The sequence below is a fragment of the Trichosurus vulpecula genome, chromosome 8, assembly GCF_011100635.1.
Source record: "Trichosurus vulpecula isolate mTriVul1 chromosome 8, mTriVul1.pri, whole genome shotgun sequence".
In the NCBI taxonomy this organism is placed as follows: Eukaryota; Metazoa; Chordata; class Mammalia; order Diprotodontia; family Phalangeridae; genus Trichosurus; species Trichosurus vulpecula.
Genome location: NC_050580.1, coordinates 176,017,174 through 176,036,276, shown reverse-complemented (window position 1 = coordinate 176,036,276; position 19,103 = coordinate 176,017,174). Strand labels below are relative to the sequence as shown.

Here is a 19,103-nt window from a genome sequence, read left to right as displayed (position 1 = left end):
CCATCCTAGATCATTCCCTGAAAAGGGGCTCCATTAGATTACTTAGCATTGGACTGAGTACATAACTAGTGTTTCAATAAACACTGTTCAGTTGGTTGAGTGTTACAGGGAGAAAACACCTTGATGACAAGACCAAGGCGGTGAATCAGATCAAATAGCCAGTCCTGTCATCAGGCCTCCAAGGCTTGTCTGATCCCAACAGAAGCCCCAGATTTAGATTTGTCCTGGGGTTAAGTATACAGATGATTTTCTCAACAAAATCTCATCAGGGTGAGAGGACATGAAACAGATTTAAGAAAATCCCAGTCCTAAGGAACCTAAGAGGCCAGATTGATTCTGAAGCCTACATTTGGTTTGGTCTAGGAAGGCCCACAATAGGATATAGTAGCACAAGCACCAGGCTTGGAGTCAGAAGATCTGGATTTGAACCCTGGTTCTTCCACTAACTTACTATATGACCTTAGAAAAGTCTTTAAACTTCAGTTCTGTCATGTGTAAAATCCAGGGGTTGAACTAGATTGCGGTGGGCCTTAAGGCCTGAACTCGATGATATCTAAAGACCCTTATAGTTCTAATATTCTCTAATTTGACCAGTCACTGGAATGCCTGGGATCTCAGAACCAGGCATACAAATGACTCTAAGTATGGTATAGAGACCAAAAAGACGATGATGAGCCCATTCTCTTTAGATTGGCATGAGCAAACAGATGAACAAAGCCAAGAGCTTCATTTAAAAAAAACAAAACAAAACAAAGAATCTTTATTACCTTCAGTGCCATGCAATGTGTATGGAAGTTGGATCCCACCCCAGGCCTCCTAGGCCTTTCTTCCTAGGCCACAAGGTGTCCTCTTTGTCCCAGCCCCCTGCTTCAATGAAGCGTCCATTTTCCTATTGCATCTGTCCCATTCCAATTTCAAGTTTAGGCTCCTCCTCGGGGTGCCATAGGGACATTCTCCCCAGAACGGCTGCTACCCCGGTTACTGGAGAAGAAGCCCCCACCAGAAGCAGGCGCCACGTCTACCTCGATGACTCCGTGCACCTGGGAGAGCTGAGGGCTGTCCAAGCTGGCGATGAGCTGCCGTCGACCTGCCCGCACAGGCACGAATGTTTGACGCAGTGTGACTGTTTCATTGCCCCCAATGTCTCTGTAGTGAAAGATTAGGGCCAAGAGGTAAGGCTTGGAGGGGCTACGTTAGAGAAGGGTAAATGCTGGTCTAGGGACACTGACTTAAGAAAGGCAGGAAGCCAAGCTTAAGGTCAATAAGCACAACTTGAGGTAGACCTTAACCAGCCAATTTTCCCAGGCTGAGCCTGGACACCTGGGCATACCAGGAAATGACAAATCCCTTGAGCCATTGAAACTTCCTGGGTCATGTCCCGGTCAAAAAAGAGCTAGGAACCTGAGGCCTTCCAAGGGATGTCCTTGTCCTATATCCTTTCTTTTTCTGGTCTGGGTTCCTTTTCTTCCTGCTTTTTCTCTTCTCATCTCCCATGTCCTGATGCTTCTATATCTTCTTTATCATTCTACCACCTACCAATGCCTTCTCCCTAAAGATCCTTCTATTAAGCATATCCTGCCCACTTTTTTCTTTTTTTTTTTAATTTTATTTTAGACTCAAGGGCCAGAACACAAATACAGAATAGAGAAAAAAAATGAAACACATCATAAACTTAAATATTGAAACTTAAATACAGAATAAGAAAGAAAAAAAAGCATGTCGTGTGCATATTAGAATGTAAGAGAGGATTCAAAATATGTAGCAAAAAATTTTTGTTTCAAGAAGGCCTGTATGATAAATAATACATGCTATGTTGAGAGCTGTCCATCTTTTCTTTGCTTCCTTGTGAGTTTTCTTTTGTTCTCTGCTGTGTACTTTTTTACTTTGTTTTTTTTTTTCCCCTCACTCCAACCCCCTGGAAGGCTACAATAAGGTTTAGATATGTTTCTCTATAGCTATAGATATACACATACATATATACATACATATACTTTCCCAAACATAATGTCCTTTTTTTTCCTTTTTAAAAAAAAATTATTACCTGTTGTTTTCATATCACCCACATTACCTTATCCTCCTTTTTTTTTCCTTTGGAGGGGGGAAGGCAGGGCAATTTGGGGTTGAGTGACTTGCCCAACATCACACAGCTAGTAAGTATGTCAAGTGCCTGAGGTCAAATTTGAACTCGAGTCCTCCTCACTCCAGGGCCAGTGTTCTACTCACTGTGCCACTCAAGCTGCCCCCCATCTTCTCTTCTTGATCAAACTTTTACCTTAAACCAAATCCTCCCTGCTTGGTGTGTTTGTCTCATTTCTACTCAAAGCTAGAGCCTCCTTGGAGAAATCCAGTCTCAGCAAAGGTCATCTCCAAAGAGGCACCCATTCATTGCCTTAAGGGAAATAGGTTGATTGCAAAGCTCCTGGAGAACATCTTCGCTTTCTAAAACTATCCCTTCCTGTAACTTTGGGAAGTGACGTTTGGCTTGGACATTGATGTAACAAGAGTTCCCTGAGCATCTTTTGGGGCCTCAGTTTCCTGATTTATAAAAATAAGAGAGCTGGACTAGACAGCCTTTAAGATCCGTTCTAGTGCTAAGATTTTATGATGTAAGGATTCAGGAGACTGTTGAGGTGTCCTGTGCATTTAGATATTATGATGCAAGACTCAAACTAAGAATGTATTTTATTTAAAAAGTTTGTACATTCTCACAGAAACAATGTTTTAAGGGCTAGTGAGGTACCCAGACCAGTCCTTAAATGCTTTCCTAACCAATAATAACAACTCATATAAAGCTTTAAAGTTTTTACTATTACTAAATTATATTGCTGGCATAATAGGATCATACTAGAAGGGGCATTAGAGATAGACCACTGAGTCCAACCCTCTCATTTAGAGATAACTAATGTACAGAAAGAGGTTAAGTGATCCCCAAAGTCAGAGAGATAGAAAACCAGCAGAGCTGAGATTTGAACCCAGAGCCTCTCATTCCCATGGTCTTTCCACTGCACCAGAGTACCTCCATTGAAAACATGGTTTGTATGGGAATATGTGGTTCATATTCCAACTAGAAACCTCCCCTCCCCAACATGATTTCCTTTGGATTCAGCAGCGATTCCTCATGGTAGCTGTATCAGGGCTTTAAGAGGAAGTAGGTGTGTACATGCTGATTATAATTTATAATTCAGGTATTTCTAAAGAGGGATCTGCCTTATATTACATGACGTGGCTGATGTGATTCTGATTACATGATACTGATTACTCAACAAACACAGCAGAACTTATCCACATTCTTATTCCAATTATGCTGCCATTACTACAGACCTTTAGGGGCATGTCTTTTGAAGTTACCGCCAGAGCTAGTTGAACTCACACAAGAAAATTTGTCTCAAAACTCCAGCAGTCACACCTCCTTGTTGGCCTAGAATGACATTGCCCAACTTCACCAGCTGCTTTATGGGATAGACATGGCTCTAAATGACAAAGTCAAGTACACCCTCAAAGGCTGATGAACTGCTGCTGTATGAGACATTCCCAAGTGCTCACTTCTAAAGGCAATTCCAAAAGAGGCATCCAGAAAACGTTTTGAGCAATGGCAGAATCATTGAAATAACTTTGCACTATCCTAAGGTTAAAAGGGACAGTACTCATTTGGGTGCTTCTGTTAAAAAAAAAAAAAAACAACAATCAGCTGTTACTTCTTCAAGCAAAGCTTTGTGTTACACTGTAAAGATAGTATATAATACAGGTCCATGCTATGGATTTTCATATGCAAATGAGAACTAGAGTAAGGTGTACATTGGATTCTACTATTTCTGAGTCGGTAGCTCAGGGGCTTCTTCCAGGCTCTATACTCTGTTGAGCACATAATCAGACATGGAAATTCCCAAGGGAGGAAGTGAGTACAGGGATGGGCTCCAGGTTAAACCCGTTCTGGGATGGCCAGGATGGCGAGGGCAGTGGAAAGGGAACAGAAGGAGAAGAGAGGAGAGGTGAAGAAGTGAGATTATGGAGTCTGTTCTTAGAACAGAAATAAAAGATATTCCCCCTCCCCAACTATTATGACTAGGAGAAGGAACTGCCAAGAAGCAGGGGGATGGGTGAAATGACTGATGGAGGCATGAGCCCATCAGTCCATCTGAGACTCTTAACTTGTCTCCCTGTGAGCTAAGTCATTTTCATTATAGTCCAGATAGAGAGTAGAATCTCTAGAGTTAAACCCCAGTAGCTCTAAGGATAGAGACAGGGTCCAGGGTGGGGATCACAAATGCTACAGCTATACCTTGGGGATAAGAAATAGGACCATCTCTAACACCACAGGGATCAGAATTCTTCTGTCCTCAGTATTCTTTCCTTATGACCTGTCCTCAGTACTTCCCTCCCGAAAGAGGGATCCTGCTCTTCCTCTAGGAGGATTCTTAAGACATTTCTCTCCTCACTACTCCCTCACTAATGCATTTAGTTATCAGCCAGCATATAACATTAACATTGAGGCTTTCTCATCATAATGACATAGCAGAAAGAGCAGTGAACTTGGGGTCAAGACATAGAGGTTAGAATCCTAGTTCTGACATTTACTAACCATGTGACCGTGGAGCATATAACTTAATCTCTCCAAGCCTTGATTTTCTGATCTGTAAGATGGAGCTAATATCATCTGTACTACCTACTTCACAGGTTTATTGTATGAAAAGCACTCTGCAAATCTTTAAAGTGTATGTGAGTTGTCACTGTTTACTCTCTGCATTTATCCTATGACCATTCTTTAGATCAGGCTCCCTATAGGTTGATTATCTCCAATAACCCACTAAAAAGAAACAACTGGGTCTTTGTTATACCAGGATATGGCGCCAGGCTCAGAGTCATGAGAGAGCTAGTACTGGGTAAATACACTTGGGTAACTAAACAATAACAACTCACATTTGTATATAGTATTTTGTGGTACATAAGTGTTTTCTTGACAACCCCGTGAAATAATAATAATGCTAATAATATAATATATAGTTAATATATTATATATATATTAATAATATATTATAATAATATATAAATAATATATAATATAATAGCTAGCATTTATATAGGGCTTGAAGGTTCACAAAGCTCCCTACATATATTAACTCATTTGATCTTCACAACAATCCTGTGAGACAGGTACTTTTATTATTATATTATTATTATTCCATTTTACACAGGGAGAAACTGAGGCTGAGAAAGGTAAGTCACTTGCTTTAGGCTCACGTAGCTAAGTGTCCAAGGCAGGATTGGAACTCAGGTCTTCCTGACTTCAAGTCCAACACTATCCATTGCCCCGCCTAGTTTCTGCCATATACGTGTGATGACGATGGGATAGTGTCCAGCTCAAGCCCAGGCCCCTCCTCCAGCATCATCATTGTTATTACTACGAGTGACACGTAGCATTTTCCACACATTATGTCACATGATCCTCATCGCAACCCTTGAAGGAAGGTGCTGTTCATATTCCCCTTTTACATAGGTGGAAACCAACACTTAGGGAGGTCATTAGAGTCTGGAGAGGGATTCAAACCCAGGTGTTTCTGACTTCAAGACCAATGTGCTTTTCATATTACTGAGAAAAGTGACCAAAATATTTATATCCTTTGACCCAGCAAGGCCAATACTAGGCATATACTTCAAGGAGACCAAAGACAGAAACAAAAGTATAATTTATACCAAAATATTCGTAATAGTTTTTTCTGGGTGGTAAGAAATATGAAGCAGCTAGATGGCTCAGTGGGTAGAGCTCTGGGCCTCGAGTCAGGAAGACCTGAGTTGAAATCTGCCCTCAGACACTTACTAGCTATGTGACCCTGGGCAAGTCACTTAACTCCTGCTTGCCTCAGTAAACTGGAGAAGGCAATGGCAAACCACTCTAGTATCTTTGCCAAGAAAGCCCCATAGAGAGCATGGTCCATAGGGTCATGAAGGGTAGGACACACCTGAACAATAAAAACCGGAAACAAAATGGGTGTCCGTCACTTGGAGAACATCAGAACAAACTAGGTTATATTATATAAGCAGTATGGTATTTTAAAATAATGGGCAATGGATAATGGATTTGGAGTCAGAGGAACTGGGTTCAAATCTCCCCTCTGCAATTCCCTATCCTGTATTATCTTTGGCAAGCTGCTTTTCTGGACTTGATTTTCTCACCTGTGAAATAAGGAGGTTGGACTAGTATGCCCTCCAAGGTGTTGTGAGTCAAGATACTGGGAAAGGGGGAAACATGCCAACACTCCCTGCCTCCCACAACACCAGCCAGGACTGTTGCGAGCGAGGAAGCTGTACTGCAGATCTGGGGAGAGTTTGGGTTAACTTGTACACTGGGTGCATTGATCTGGGACCCAGCTGTGGGCCTTTGGGCAAGAAAGATGGGTTTTCAGGACACCAGTGGGGAGCTTCAGACCCCCGAGAACTTCCTTGCTCAGCATTTTTAACCTCTTTGCCAGTAGCCTTTACTTGCTTTTATTTGCCTAACTTCCACCTTGGGATCTGTTTCTTCCTGGGTGTATTAGAATATATTTTTAGTAAAAGGTTTGAACGCTCAGGCCCCAAGTGATAGAGTACATCAGATGAGGAACCACAAGGTCCTTTCCAGCTCTAAATCTAAGCCTCTACAGGAGCTCCCTAAATCCTTCCAGCCCACGCTGAGCTCCCTTCTCTGAGCCGCTGCAATACTTAAATATGCCACTAAGCTGGGTCCTGTCTTGGATTTCTCTCTAATGGTTTAATGTGGTTAAATCTGATCTCCCCAAGAAGATCTCAAGGAAGAGTGTGTCATGTATATACTTCTCTGTACACATTAGGCCTCAGCAAACACAAATTGAATGGCAAAGATGTCCAGCTAGCCAACCCCAAACAAAGCCCATTTCCTTCCTGGGTTGTTTAAATGTCTCCCTACTTAGTAAACCTGGAGTGAGGGCATAAGGGCAAGAGCAAGGGGGTGAAACTCACCCAACATTGAGAACCTTGGGCCTCTGGAGTCCAGAGCCCTCAAGTCGGAAGACTACTTTGGTGAGAGTGACAGGCAGCGGGTTCCTGAATATAATCTGCACCTCTGTCTCCTGGCCGACCACAGCTGCCCCCAGCACCTGAGACAGGGAAAAAAGAGAATGAGGACCTTCTGACTGGCATGCAGTGGCTTCTTCACCGCCATCTGAGGTTACCTTCCAGAGTTAGAGACCCTCAGCAATGACCCTCCCTTCCATAAGGATCTCATCACCCAAGGCTCTCCTACCAGCAGAGACAAAGGGATGCTACCAAGTTGTGCCCAACAGAGGCCGTTCAGATGAGGTCTCTTTCAGCTCTAATCTAATGACGTTCGAGTCCAACCTTTCTTTCTTGGACTGCTTGGTAGAATTCAGGCTAACACTCTTCTGGTTCTGAATCCTCCTGCTGTTCTCTATCACCCCCAAACCTGTCTCCTCTGATCAGCAACCCTTTCTCCCCAGATAAGATTAGTTTCTTTTGCCCATACCGTGAGGGAGAGGTCTGGGGTACGCAGGCGGAAGGTGTGTTGTTTGGCTAACACCTGCCCATTCTCTTTGACGTGCCCTGACACGTTCAACAGCATAGCTCCCTGATCCACCAGATGTGGCTGGTACTCTGAGTAGGCCACAGGCAGGGTCACACGCTCAGCTGGAGTGGGAGAGAGGAGAAAAGATGTCACACAGAGCATCTGCATCCTATCCCTCTCCCGGTTCTGCCCACCCTGCCCTCTCTGAGCCTCCTCCTAGTGGATGCCTGAGAGGCATAAGGGCTGGCCAAGAGGGGACACACAGCAAATAAGAAAGCACTCGGATGTTCACCAGGCAACGTGCTAGATGCTGGAGACACAGAAACAAAAATGAAATGATTTCTGCCCCTGAGGAACTTAGTCTATTGGGGACGATAAATGTATACATATAAGAATATACAAAATACAAGGTCATTTTTACAGTGGAAACGCAGCTGGAGGTGGATGGGGATCAGAGAAAAGCCTCATGTAGAAGGTGGCAGATGAGCTGAGTTTTGAAGGAAACCAGAGAGAGGAAAGAATGTGTTCTAGGCATGGGGACAGCTTGTGAAAAAGATGTAGAGACTAGAGAGGGAGGAGAAGGCCAGGAAACTATGGTATATGAAGGTAAGTAATGTATATTTGAGATGGAAAGCTGGACTTGAGCCAGGCTGTAAAAGGTTCTAAATGCCAAATAGAGAAATTAGTATTGGATCCTGGAGGTAACAGAGAGCCCCTGAGCAGGGCAGTGACATGGTTAGACTTGTGCTTTAGGAAAATCACGCTGGTATCTGTGCGGAGAAGGGAAAGACTTGAGACAGGCAGATGGTCCAGTCAGCAGCTGAAAAGGGCCTAACCAAGGGTGGGAGCCATATGAATACAGAGACTATACCAAGATAGCCCTGAGTAGCAAAGGAAGGACTTACAGCTTCCAGGGGACAGTGCCACTTCCTTCTTGCTGTCTTTGAACACGGGGCCAGTGACACCAGTATAGAAGGTGACAGAAAGGTAGAGGTGTAGTTTTACAGTACGCTGACTGCTTCCACGGTTCGTCAGCACCACAGTGACTACTAGGTCTTGTCCCATCACTGCATCCTGCGTTTCTACCTGCACCGAGACATCCTCAGCAGAGTCCCGGGTTGCGTATACATTGGGTTTGCTGCCATGAGCTGCTGCCGTCTCTACTGCCTTCCTCTCTGCTTCAGACCCTGGTGACCAGCAGGAGAGGGGACAAACAAAAAAAGATGGCGTCAGGGAGGCCCTGATGACAAAGGACAGGAAAAGAATTCTCCATCCCAGTGATGCCTATTGAAATACCATCTCTTCTTCAAGATCCAACCCCAAAACTACTTACCTCACCAAGCCTTCCCTGATTATTCTCAGCCAGAAGAAACCTCTCCCTCATCTGAATTTCCAAAGCACTTTGCACCCCACAGGTACTTATCACATTTGATTTTGTATTATTTGACTATATGTTTTATCTCTTCTTCTTCTAGTTCTGGGAAGCCAAAGATTATGTCTTATTTACCTTTATATCTCCCTTAGGCCTAGTAGAGCCTTGTACATAATAGATGCCCAACAAATGCATGCTGAATATTCAGAGTTCTGGAAACCACCCAGTGGGACCATAGAGATAGAGTATGGAGCCACAGAGTCAGTGGCCAGAGGGGTGGCCCCAAAGAGAAATGATTTCCCAGGACCCAGGGCAAGTACCTTCAGGATGTTTATAGATGTGAGTAATATCCTCCCTCATGTTGGAGCCAATGGCTTTGGTGCAGATGAGGGTCCCAATTGCCTTCTCCTCCACGTAGACAATCTTGAAGCTTCCGTCGTCCTGCCGTTGCCAGTAGACTTTGTCACTGTTCACCTGTGAATGGTGAAGGAGGTAAGGAGAGTAGGGAAGCAAGCAGTGAGCAAGACCTTCTATGATACTGTGGAGAACAGAACAGACCTACCTCTCCACAATTTGGTTCCAACCTGCCTTTCCAAGGTATTTTGTGTTTCAACCAAATTGGACTAGTAGTTCTTCCACTAATCTTATATTACATGCATTTGCATAGGCTGCCTTCCATACCTGGGATACACTTCTTCCACAACTCTACCTGTTGAAATCCTTCTCTTCCTTAAAAGCCTATCAGGTTTATGAGGGCAGCTAGGTACAGTGGATAGAGCCTTCATCCCGGTGTCAGGAAGACTCATCTTCATGAGTTCAAATTCAGCCTCAGACACTTAATAGCTGTATGACCCTTAACCCTATCTGTGTCACTTAACCCTATCTGCCTCAGTTCCTCATTTGTAAAGTGAGCTGGAGAAGGAAATGGCCAAACCACTCCAGTATCTTTGCAAGTAAACCCCAATGAGTTGGACCCAACTGAGACAACTCAACAACAACAGCTCTCTATTAAGGCTTCCCTGACCCCCCAATTTGAGAGTGATTTCTCCCTCCTATTTCTTATATCTCTTTATTCCAACATCCTGTGTCTTATATCCCTTATAATCTAGACCATTCCTTTTTCCTTACCCTTACAGTCTTCTTTGTATAATATTTATTTGTCTTTTTTTTTTGGTCTGGAACTATGACTTAATTGATGTGGGAAGTCCCACTGAGGAAATTTCCCCTACCAAGAAGGTTGGCAGTGGCCCTATAGCTTATAGTCTTAGAGAACTGCCCAGGTTATCAAGATGAAAAGTGACTAGTGCAGGGTTGCACAGCCAGTATGGTCAAAGTTAGGACTTGAACCCAGGCCTTCCTGATTCTGGGTCACCTCTGTATTCACTTTTCCACACTGCCCCTAAGTACACATCTTATCTCTGCCATTAAATTTTAAGTTTGAGGACAGAGTTAGTGGGTTTTTTTTTTAATCTTTGTATGGCCAGAACCTAGTAGGTGCCTAATTTGTTGTCTGTTGAATGTGGGCCAACCCAATTAGACACTTGTAACAAAGGAGAGCCATTGGACCATTGCTTTAATGCTATGGGATCATGGGGCAGGTTTCAGTCTCTTGCTGAAGGATATGCACAACCAGAGCCTTTTGATAGGTCCCTCCCTCTTGTACAGGATGGAGCACTTATCATAGAAGTCTGGCCAATGAGCAGCAAGCCCATTCCGTGTAGATTTTAGAGAGATGGTTTCCATCTCGGGATCATCGTTGGTCACCTATGCAAAAGCCTTCTGATATCTAGTCTCAGGCTCATCTGGCTGAACATATTCCCCAGGTGCCATGTGTGAGCAATTACCGTAACTACCAGGAAGGAGGAAGCCCCTCCCATCCTCTCATAGGAGGTCCAAGGGAGAGTTGTCTCAGACCCAAGCAGTACATTCACAAGAGAGGAAGAAGAAAGCAAGAACAAAAGTTGTTTCTCCCTTTATCATCTCTTTAGTGGGCAGTTCTTTTCCCTTGGTGGCCAGTCCTCTGATGCAGTGCCCCATGACAGGGTTGGGGCGGGGGGAGGTACGCAAGCTCCAGCCAGAAGCTTCTAGTAGTTCATGTCCTTCAGCAGAAACTGAACCCTGTGTCTCATCCCCCATAGATCCATAACCCATGCTCCAATGGGATCACTCCTGTTATACAGGATAGGGTCAGAGATGCAATAGGGAATGGGTAGGGTACATTTCAATACAATTTGATACTAAAGGGAAAAGATCATGGACATAAAATATAAACAAATGCATCTGTTCCATGAAGTTCTCTTACCTCAGCAAAGATGAAGGGGGTATCATACTTCATATATACCAGGCCATTCTTAATAGACTCCACTGAGCAGGGACCACAACAGAAAATGCCTAGACAATCAGGGAATACTGATCAGGGGCTTTGTTTCCTGGGTTTGAGCACAGGTGTGGGCTCCTAACTGTTTAACAATTGGCTTTCCAAGAAAAAAAATAAACACACAACATACTAGTAAGCTTAGCCTACATTATTAACATTTTCTCTATCACTTTCTTAAGGCTAAACAACCAATAAAACAATAAATCAAGCCACTACTTATAGCATTTGCTTGATTTCCAAGGTGTAAATGCTTATGCTAAAAATTTAACAACCAGCTCTCCTGGCCAGTACAAGCTGGCTCAGCAGTAACATTTCAGCTTCTTCTCTGGGAGTAGATTGTGACTATGGCTTAGCCGTAATCACTGAAGAAGCTCTCAGAAATCTCAGGGTAGCAAGTAATAATAATGATAATAATTATTTATGTTTGTTGAGTGTTTCACAATTTGCAAAATGCTTTCCTCACTATAAGCCTTATTATAAGGGCCATTATTAGGGGTATTAAAATACCCCATTTACAGATGAGGAAACTGAAGCTTTTAGAGATTGACTGACTTGTCCACAGTCACATATGCTACACTGAGATCACAAAGTAAGAGCTAAAAAAAAAGGTACTTTAGAGATCTTCTAGTAGTCTGACAATCTGTCACATATTTACTCAATCATTCCACCCTCCTCCCCCCAGTCCACAGTATTAGGGTAGAGGATGTCTGTATCAGTCTTCTACCAACATATTCAGGATCCCCCCCCCCAAAAAAACAAGGCGAGGGGCCCACCCAAAGGAAACACTCAAAAAAAAAAGCCAGAAAGGAGAACTTGAACTGATTTTGTGCTTTCGAGAGTATGCACCGCACTTTGCTTTGCCATGGATTTTCATATGGTTTCCTCTCTCCTGATTACATGGCTTAGAATGAGTCTCCCACTGGGAAGAACAGACGATAACTAGGTCATTTTCGTATTCTAATCGGATTGGCTGAGATTGTGCCTCTGCTTTACGAGGTTCAGATGTTCTCTGGCCACCAGAACCATGATATTCTTTTTCCAGATTGGCTTTTTGGCAGGAAAGAACAAAATGTTCCTGCAGCAAAGATATGTGGCTGACTATACCTCCACAATCAAAAGAAAGGCTGGAGACCAAAGGGACCCTAGAGATGATTTGGTCCACACCCCCTCATTTTGTGGATAAGGAAACAGAAGCTCAGAGAGGGAAAGTAAATTTCCCATGGCTCTACAAGACTCCAACCTAAGTCTTTTGGTTCTTATTCTGCTGAAATCCAGATTATCTGAAGGAATGGAGGGGTGTTGACAAATGAGAACCCAGAATTGGGGTTGTTTAAAGGACACAGGATGGTGGGGTAGGACATGAGATGGAGAACCAAAAGGAGCTTCTGGCTAGACAGAGAGGAATAGTCCATAAACTGGAGAGAAGAATGGGGGAAAGAAGAGTGAGGAGCAGAGAGGATGGGGAAGAATAATCCCTAGAAGGCAGAATTAGGAATTATGGGTAGATGTTACAAAGAGACAAATTTAGGAAACCTTTCCCGACATTAAGTGTAATAATTACAGATACTAAAAAGTCGAATAGGCAGCTTTGGGGAGGTAGTGTGTCTGCCTTCCCAGGAGATCTTTAAACAAAGGCTTGGTTTAACCTTAATAAAGATTCTTTTCAGAATGGATTGGATCAGATGGTCCAACAGAAAGATGGCAGTCTCTTCTGAAATTCACGGTGAATTACAAGGTGAGAAGAGGAAGGAAGTAAAAGTTAACTCAAAATCTGAAGGATGTAGGATCAGTGAATAAAAAAGACTGGAAGAGGATAGAGCTGAATGGTGGGCAGAAGAATCCTCTTGGCAGGAGGTGGGAGTAAGTAGGCAGAGAAGAAGAAATGTGGAATGGGTGCTCCCTTACCACTGCTGGTTTCTTGGGGGGTGGCATCCACCACCTGCCAGCCATCATAGCCTGAGGGCAGGTCCGAGCGTTTCATCCAACAATCATTCCAGACGTGAAAGTTCCTGGGACACAGATAGAGGGGGCCATCTTGACTATTCCTTCTTCACTAATTCTACTCCTCTTTCCACTCACCAACTCTTTACTTTTGGCATGGTCCCACAAGCAGCGGGTGAGAAAAAGAGCAGGCCTGGCTTTCAGACCACACCCTTTCTCACCCCATTCAGATGCCTATATCCCTCCCCTCCCAAATCCCCTCCCACACCCCACCTCCTTCCTCACCAGACAGAATCGCGGTTCAGGTGTTCCAGTGGCTTCATGTTTTCATCAAAATAAATGTCCATGGTGAGTGAGGTGTCGGTGTCGTGAGCTGAATTATAGTTGGTGACAGTCCTGGTAGCAATACCAAGGCATCGGAGCACTTTGAAAGGGAGACAGTCAGTGAATGACTTGGGGCGGGGTAGTGCATTGGGGGATGTGGGAACACCAGGGGTCAGGCCACCTGTCTGTCTCAGCTCCCTGCCCTTCCCTCCTTCCTACCCCCACTTCCCTTGTTAAGGCTAATTACTAATAATTAATGCCAGCCTGCCAGGCCACCCCCGCCTAAGCCCTGCCCTAGTGCCACAGGTGTTCTGGAGTCATGGAGTTAAAGGGAATCTAAGGTGGGGATACAGGGGATCCCTGGAGCTGAGAAGTTGGAGGTCATGGCCTCCTGTGGGGTCAGAGTTATTCTTTCCTCCATTACCTGTGGTGGTGACACCAGCAAAAACCCAGCACTGGCCATAGGGGACAGAGTAGCCCGTTCGAAGGTAACTCAGAAGGATCTCCACGCTGCCCACCCAAGCTGAGGGGTTAGTGCCTCTGGAGTAATCTCCAGACCAGTTTCCGATCAACACCCCATTGTCATCTAGAGAGTTCACCTAGGTAGAAAGGGTGGAGGCTGAGGGCTGTCCACTCTGCACCTTCTCCTCACAGAATACACACACAGTGATCTCTTTCTGCTGGCCCCCAGGTTATTCTCTCTCCCTCCCCTCCAAGGTTCAGTTGCCTCTCCACCCTTTCCCACCCAAGTTTTGACATAGGAATGTAATTCTTGGGTGTGCCAAGTTTTGGGTTTGGCTACACATTCCAGAGGAGTCGGGACAGGAGCCAGCATGGGTGTGTGTGGGGGGGGTACACCAGGAGGCTGGGGGCAGAGAGGTTTCTTTATTATAGTTTCTTTACCCAAAGAAAGCATTGGGGGAGAAATGGGAAAGGAGTAGTGGACTGGAAGTGAAGGCAGCTTGAGAAATGTGTGAACAGATATAGAGGTGGAAAGCAGGAGGGAATGTGGCACTTGATGGGGTGCGTGGGGAACATACCATGGCAGAAATGACACGGGAGACACTCACAGGGTCCCCCCGCCCTGCATATGGCATTCCCCGCCGGTCCAGGATGTAGAGACAGGCATCCAGTACTCCATGGTCAAACTAGGAGGGGAGAGAACAGCAGTCATAATTACCTCAGAGATCTCTCCCTATCTGAGACTCTCCAGGCTTTTCACCCTTGCTAACATCCTCTGACTCAGGCTCTTTCCTTCCATTCCTTTCCTAACACCACTCACCTCCTCACCTTTCTCCCCTTTTCCATTCCTCTTTCCCTCAGATGTCCTCCCTCGCGCTTCTCTCTCCCTGCCCCAGCCCTCCCTCCTCTCTCATCTCCCCCTGCCCCACCATCTCCCCCTGCCCCAACCCTCCCACCTCTCTCATCTCCCCCTGCCCCAGCCCTCCCTCCTCTCTCATCTCCCCCTGCCCCAGCCCTTCCCTCTCTCTCATCTCCCCCTGCCCCAGCCTCCCCTCACATTCCCGTCTTATTTTCCCTCCTTGCCCGTACTTGGCCATAATTCCAGGTACGCTCCCCAATCTGCGCCTCTGTGCCATAGTAAATTCGACCAGACTCATTGAGCACATACTCTTGACGCCAGTCTTCATGGTCCACATATACAGGATCATCTGTCAGCCCCCATGATAAACATATAGACCTGTCAAAGGCATAGCCTGGGTCCCCTAACCCTGATGCCCTCCAGCCTTCCCTAAACACTGCACTTTTCACCTGAGGCCAGGCCTATGGGGTTTACAGTTGAGCTGTGGGGTTGGGGTGGAAGTCATGGGGCAAATCTTCTTCTGCGAAAGAGCAGCTAATAAAAGCCATACCATGGTGGTGGATAAAACAGCCCAATCTCAATCCAAATCAAGGGGGGAAGGGGATGTGGATGGTGGTAACAGAAGAGCTGCCTCCATTGAGCCATTATAGCCTGCTTTTGGCTCAGGGCCTCCACTGGACAATCAGACATTTCCCTCTACCATCAGCCTGAGGCAGAGGGAAGCCAGGGGGTGAAGGGCATGGGGAAGTGGAAAAACACTTTAGTGAAATGGAAAGAACCCTAGATTTGGAGCCTGAAGACAAGTTCAAATTTTGAATCTGCTATTTTTTAGCTGTGTGACCTTGGGTGAATCACCTCTCTGAGCTTGAGTGTCCTCATATGTAAAATAAAGGGGTTGGATGACAGGCCCTATGAAGTGTTTTCCAGTTTAGATCTTATAAGATTCTAAAATCCATGAGACCTCTGCCTAGTGGCATGGAATCATGGGAATTCGCCCAGTTTGACTTGTGGTAGCCATTCTGTTCTGTCCTCTTCCCTTCTCTCTTAATAACTCACTTAGCCTTCCTGCCTTACTGTTCAAACCTTTACCCCACAGGCTCACCAGGACACCAAGGGTTGAAGAGGATGTAGATCTCATTTCGAGGATCAAAAGGCATCTGGAACTCTCCTGCATCAGTTCGTGTTCGGATGGTGAAGCGGAACTTGCCCACGATGGCATTGGAAGAAACGTGGACTTTTAGGTTCACATGCTGCCCCTCTGACTTGATCACCTGGGCCTTCCAGCCCCCACTGCCTCCCTTGCCCACAGGGATGATCACATGTGTACCCTTGCCTATTTCAGGGTTTGTACCTAGTGGGGGGCAAATAAAGAGAGAGAACTGAGGAGGTTAGAGAGACCAATGGGACAAGATCTCAAATGGAATGGAACCCCTGGGGCATCTCTAATCCCTACCCAGCTTTGTTTGACTCTATCTGCTCCCCTCTCCACTCAGCTGGAAGAGCTCTGTGTATTGGTGCAAAGCCCTTGTTCAACATCCCAATCCTGAGGCAGAACGAGGGAAAGAAGAGCCTCCAAGGCCACTGCTTGCCTAGCCTCCCTGCCACCTTCCCCAGGGCTGGCACAGCACAGCTACCTACACTGAACCCAGAATATATCCAGACCCAGGCCTGAGATGTACATGCACCCAAAAGGCCTCCCCACAGAGGAGGAAGGGCCAGCCTGGACCCTAAGCCCTAACCTCATCGGTTCCCCAGGGTTCCAGCAGAATCCAGGGCATCCAGGAGGGGGCCCAGGAAATTAAAGGCCGAGGTGGGCAAGGTTAGGCTCTAATCAGAGGGTATGAGGAGTCTCCCGCCTCCAGCAGCTGCATAATCACTGGCCTTAGCAGCCAAAGAGCAACGCGGCAGTGGAGCCACCCAGCCCCAGGCCAGAGGGGACAGAGACACTGAGACATGCAGAGTCACAGGGAGAGTCAGAGAGACACCCACACGCTCAGAAGAAAAAAAAGTCCAGTAAGAGAAACAGAGAAAGACACACCCATCATCCACCTATTAGCATGGGACAGACACGAGGCACTTAGGAGCAAGCATCTTGAGAAAGGGACAGTCAGAGATTCTCATGTACATACATGTATTACACAGACATACATTGACATGCCAGCATGGGTAGAAGTGTGCACAAACCCTGACCATATCAGTGCAGAAAGCACGGGAAAGAGCAAATGCTATTGTTGGTTCTAATGCTACAGGAGACCACAGTTGGAAAACTAGCAATGGTCTGCCCCTTTGTCTCTGTCCCTGCCCTTCTGCACTGACCGATAAGCAGCTCAACGGCCATGCGGTCGGAGGAGGAGTAAGGCCGGGACAGGCTGACGGTGAGGCAAAAAGGCTGTCCTCGTCGAATAATCAGGTCATCATATTCATACTCCTCTGTGTGGTGCTCCCGCCGGTTCTGATCAGAGCGCCTACTCATCAGATCCACCCCGGTCACCACCAGCATGCCATCTGGAAGGGTCACAGTTGGTTATAGTCCAGAATCCCCACACCAGCCCAGACCAAAGAACCCAGGGCCCCTGAGGCAGCTAGGTGAAGCAGTAGTGTTGGCCCTGGAGTCAGGAAGAGTAGAGTTCAAATACAGCCTCAGACACTTAGCTGTGTGACCCTGGGCAAATCACTTAACCTCTCACTGCTTCAGTTTTCCCAGCCGTAAAATGGGGCTAATAATAGTACCTACCTCACAGTGAGATAATTGGAAAGTGCTTAACACTCTGCCTGGAACATAGTAGGTGCTTAATAAATGTTTATTCCGTTCCCTTTCCCTGCTCAGCTCAAGAAATCCAGAATCCCAAATCTAGCCCTTTGGTGGACCCCAACAGTCTCAGACTGGCAGCTCCATCCTTAAGGGGACCTGAATGGCTAAAAGCAAAGGGCAAACCCATCCTTCCCCACTCCACACATTAAGCAAAGTCCAAGGACCCCTTTACTTAGGGTCAGGGAATCCCTGAGGATTCCCTTCCTTGAATGAGAGAGACGTTTAGAGGCTCACCTCGGATGACACCATCGCCTGCTGCATTGACCCCACTGCCTCTGGAGCCAGGACGACCGGAGCCCCGAGATCCTGAACCTCGGGAGCCAGGACGACCAGAGCCCCGAGATCCCGAACCTCGGGGGCCTGCAGGCTCTGGACCCCAATCATCATCAGCTCCTCGGCAGGAACAGCAACTGCAACATCGGGCCCAGAAAGAGCGACCTGACCCTCGAGAGCGGGTATCTGGTTCTGGCTCAGGAGACGGCGTGACGCTGGGCTGCCAGGAGCTACCACCCCATCGCCCCACATCTGAACGCGACCCGTCAGTCATAGTTGCTGCCAAGAAGCAGGGATAAGCTATGGTAAGATAGACTCAGGCATCTTCTAATCAGACCTCCCCAAGGACCCCGATTCTAACTAGACTTAGCCTAGGATCCCCCCTCCACTCCAACCAGATCTACCTAGGGATCGCTTCCTTATATCCAAGCCTCTTCAGGGACCCTATCTAATATCAGACTCACTTGGGGTCCTGGAACTTCCCTCTCACCCAGGGACCCCTGCATAATTTCTTTCCTGGGCTAGAAGACACTCCAACTCCACTTGAACACCTGAAGGACAAACCCATTCTGAGGAGCTCCCTTTCTTAATCAGCCTGCCTTAATCAGCTCTCCTGTGAGGTGCCCAGACAATACATTACAGATTTATCTTATGTCTAAGATAATTCTTACAACACCTCCCCACCCCACTCTCCAACCCCCCACCCCCTTCCCAAGGAGGCAAGGGTGGCTGTGTTCGGTGGGGAGCTGTTCAGAATGGAGCACCAATCTTTCTTTCCTATTCAATTGCGAATAAGTTGTCTGGACTGCCTGGAAGGTGCAGTCTGGTGAATTCCAGAGGTGCCAAAGGCGAGGGAGCTGCGGCTGGGATGTCGCAGGTGCAGCGGAGAGCAGGGGGCAATAATTAAAAGAAGAAACTGGGTTCTGGGGCAAGGCGCAGGCTCTGGAGATTATGGAGAAAGCCTTAGGACCTCAGGTGAGGAGGGGGCAAAAACTCCCTCCCGTCCCAAAGCCTGTGTCTGCGAAGGATGAGTTGCCCTGGAGACTGCAGGGCTCCATCCCTCCCTCTCACCTGGCGGTGGCGGCAGCAGCAGCGCTAGCGCTCGGTCCCAGGCACGGGACCACACGGTAGTACGGACAGACGGGACGG

General features: G+C 46.4%; 1 protein-coding gene and 1 long non-coding RNA gene across 2 annotated transcripts in view; one reads left to right on the top strand and one right to left on the bottom strand.

The window, feature by feature from the left end:
- LOC118829338 overlaps positions 1-16,024 on the top strand; it is a 38,574-nt gene extending 22,550 nt beyond the window's left edge. Inside the window, exons 3-4 of the long non-coding RNA XR_005008992.1 lie at positions 8,719-8,949; positions 15,966-16,024. This is a non-coding gene — a long non-coding RNA (uncharacterized LOC118829338). The remainder of the gene's footprint in view (positions 1-8,718; positions 8,950-15,965) is intronic.
- TGM1 (transglutaminase 1) lies at positions 921-18,228 on the bottom strand. Its single transcript, XM_036736355.1, has 14 exons — positions 17,916-18,228; positions 17,186-17,374; positions 15,972-16,220; positions 15,100-15,218; positions 14,589-14,696; positions 13,973-14,147; positions 13,510-13,648; positions 13,189-13,292; positions 11,209-11,297; positions 9,227-9,380; positions 8,440-8,721; positions 7,496-7,656; positions 6,973-7,109; positions 921-1,146 (listed from the first exon to the last, which is right to left on the bottom strand). The coding sequence occupies exons 1-14, from the start codon at positions 18,226-18,228 to the stop codon at positions 921-923; spliced, it is 2,445 nt and encodes an 814-aa protein (XP_036592250.1).
- Positions 18,229-19,103: the final 875 nt, after the last annotated feature.

Coding starts and splice junctions, on each gene's coding strand:
- TGM1 (XM_036736355.1), bottom strand. CDS start 18,228: ATGACTGACGGGTCGCGTTCAGATGTGGGGCGATGGGGTGGTAGCTCC. Junction 14,148..14,588: donor CCCGTGTCATTTCTGCCATG/GTATGTTCCCCA, acceptor CTTTCTACCTAG/GTGAACTCTCTAGATGACAA. Junction 13,649..13,972: donor TGCTGGTGTCACCACCACAG/GTAATGGAGGAA, acceptor TCCCTTTCAAAG/TGCTCCGATGCCTTGGTATT.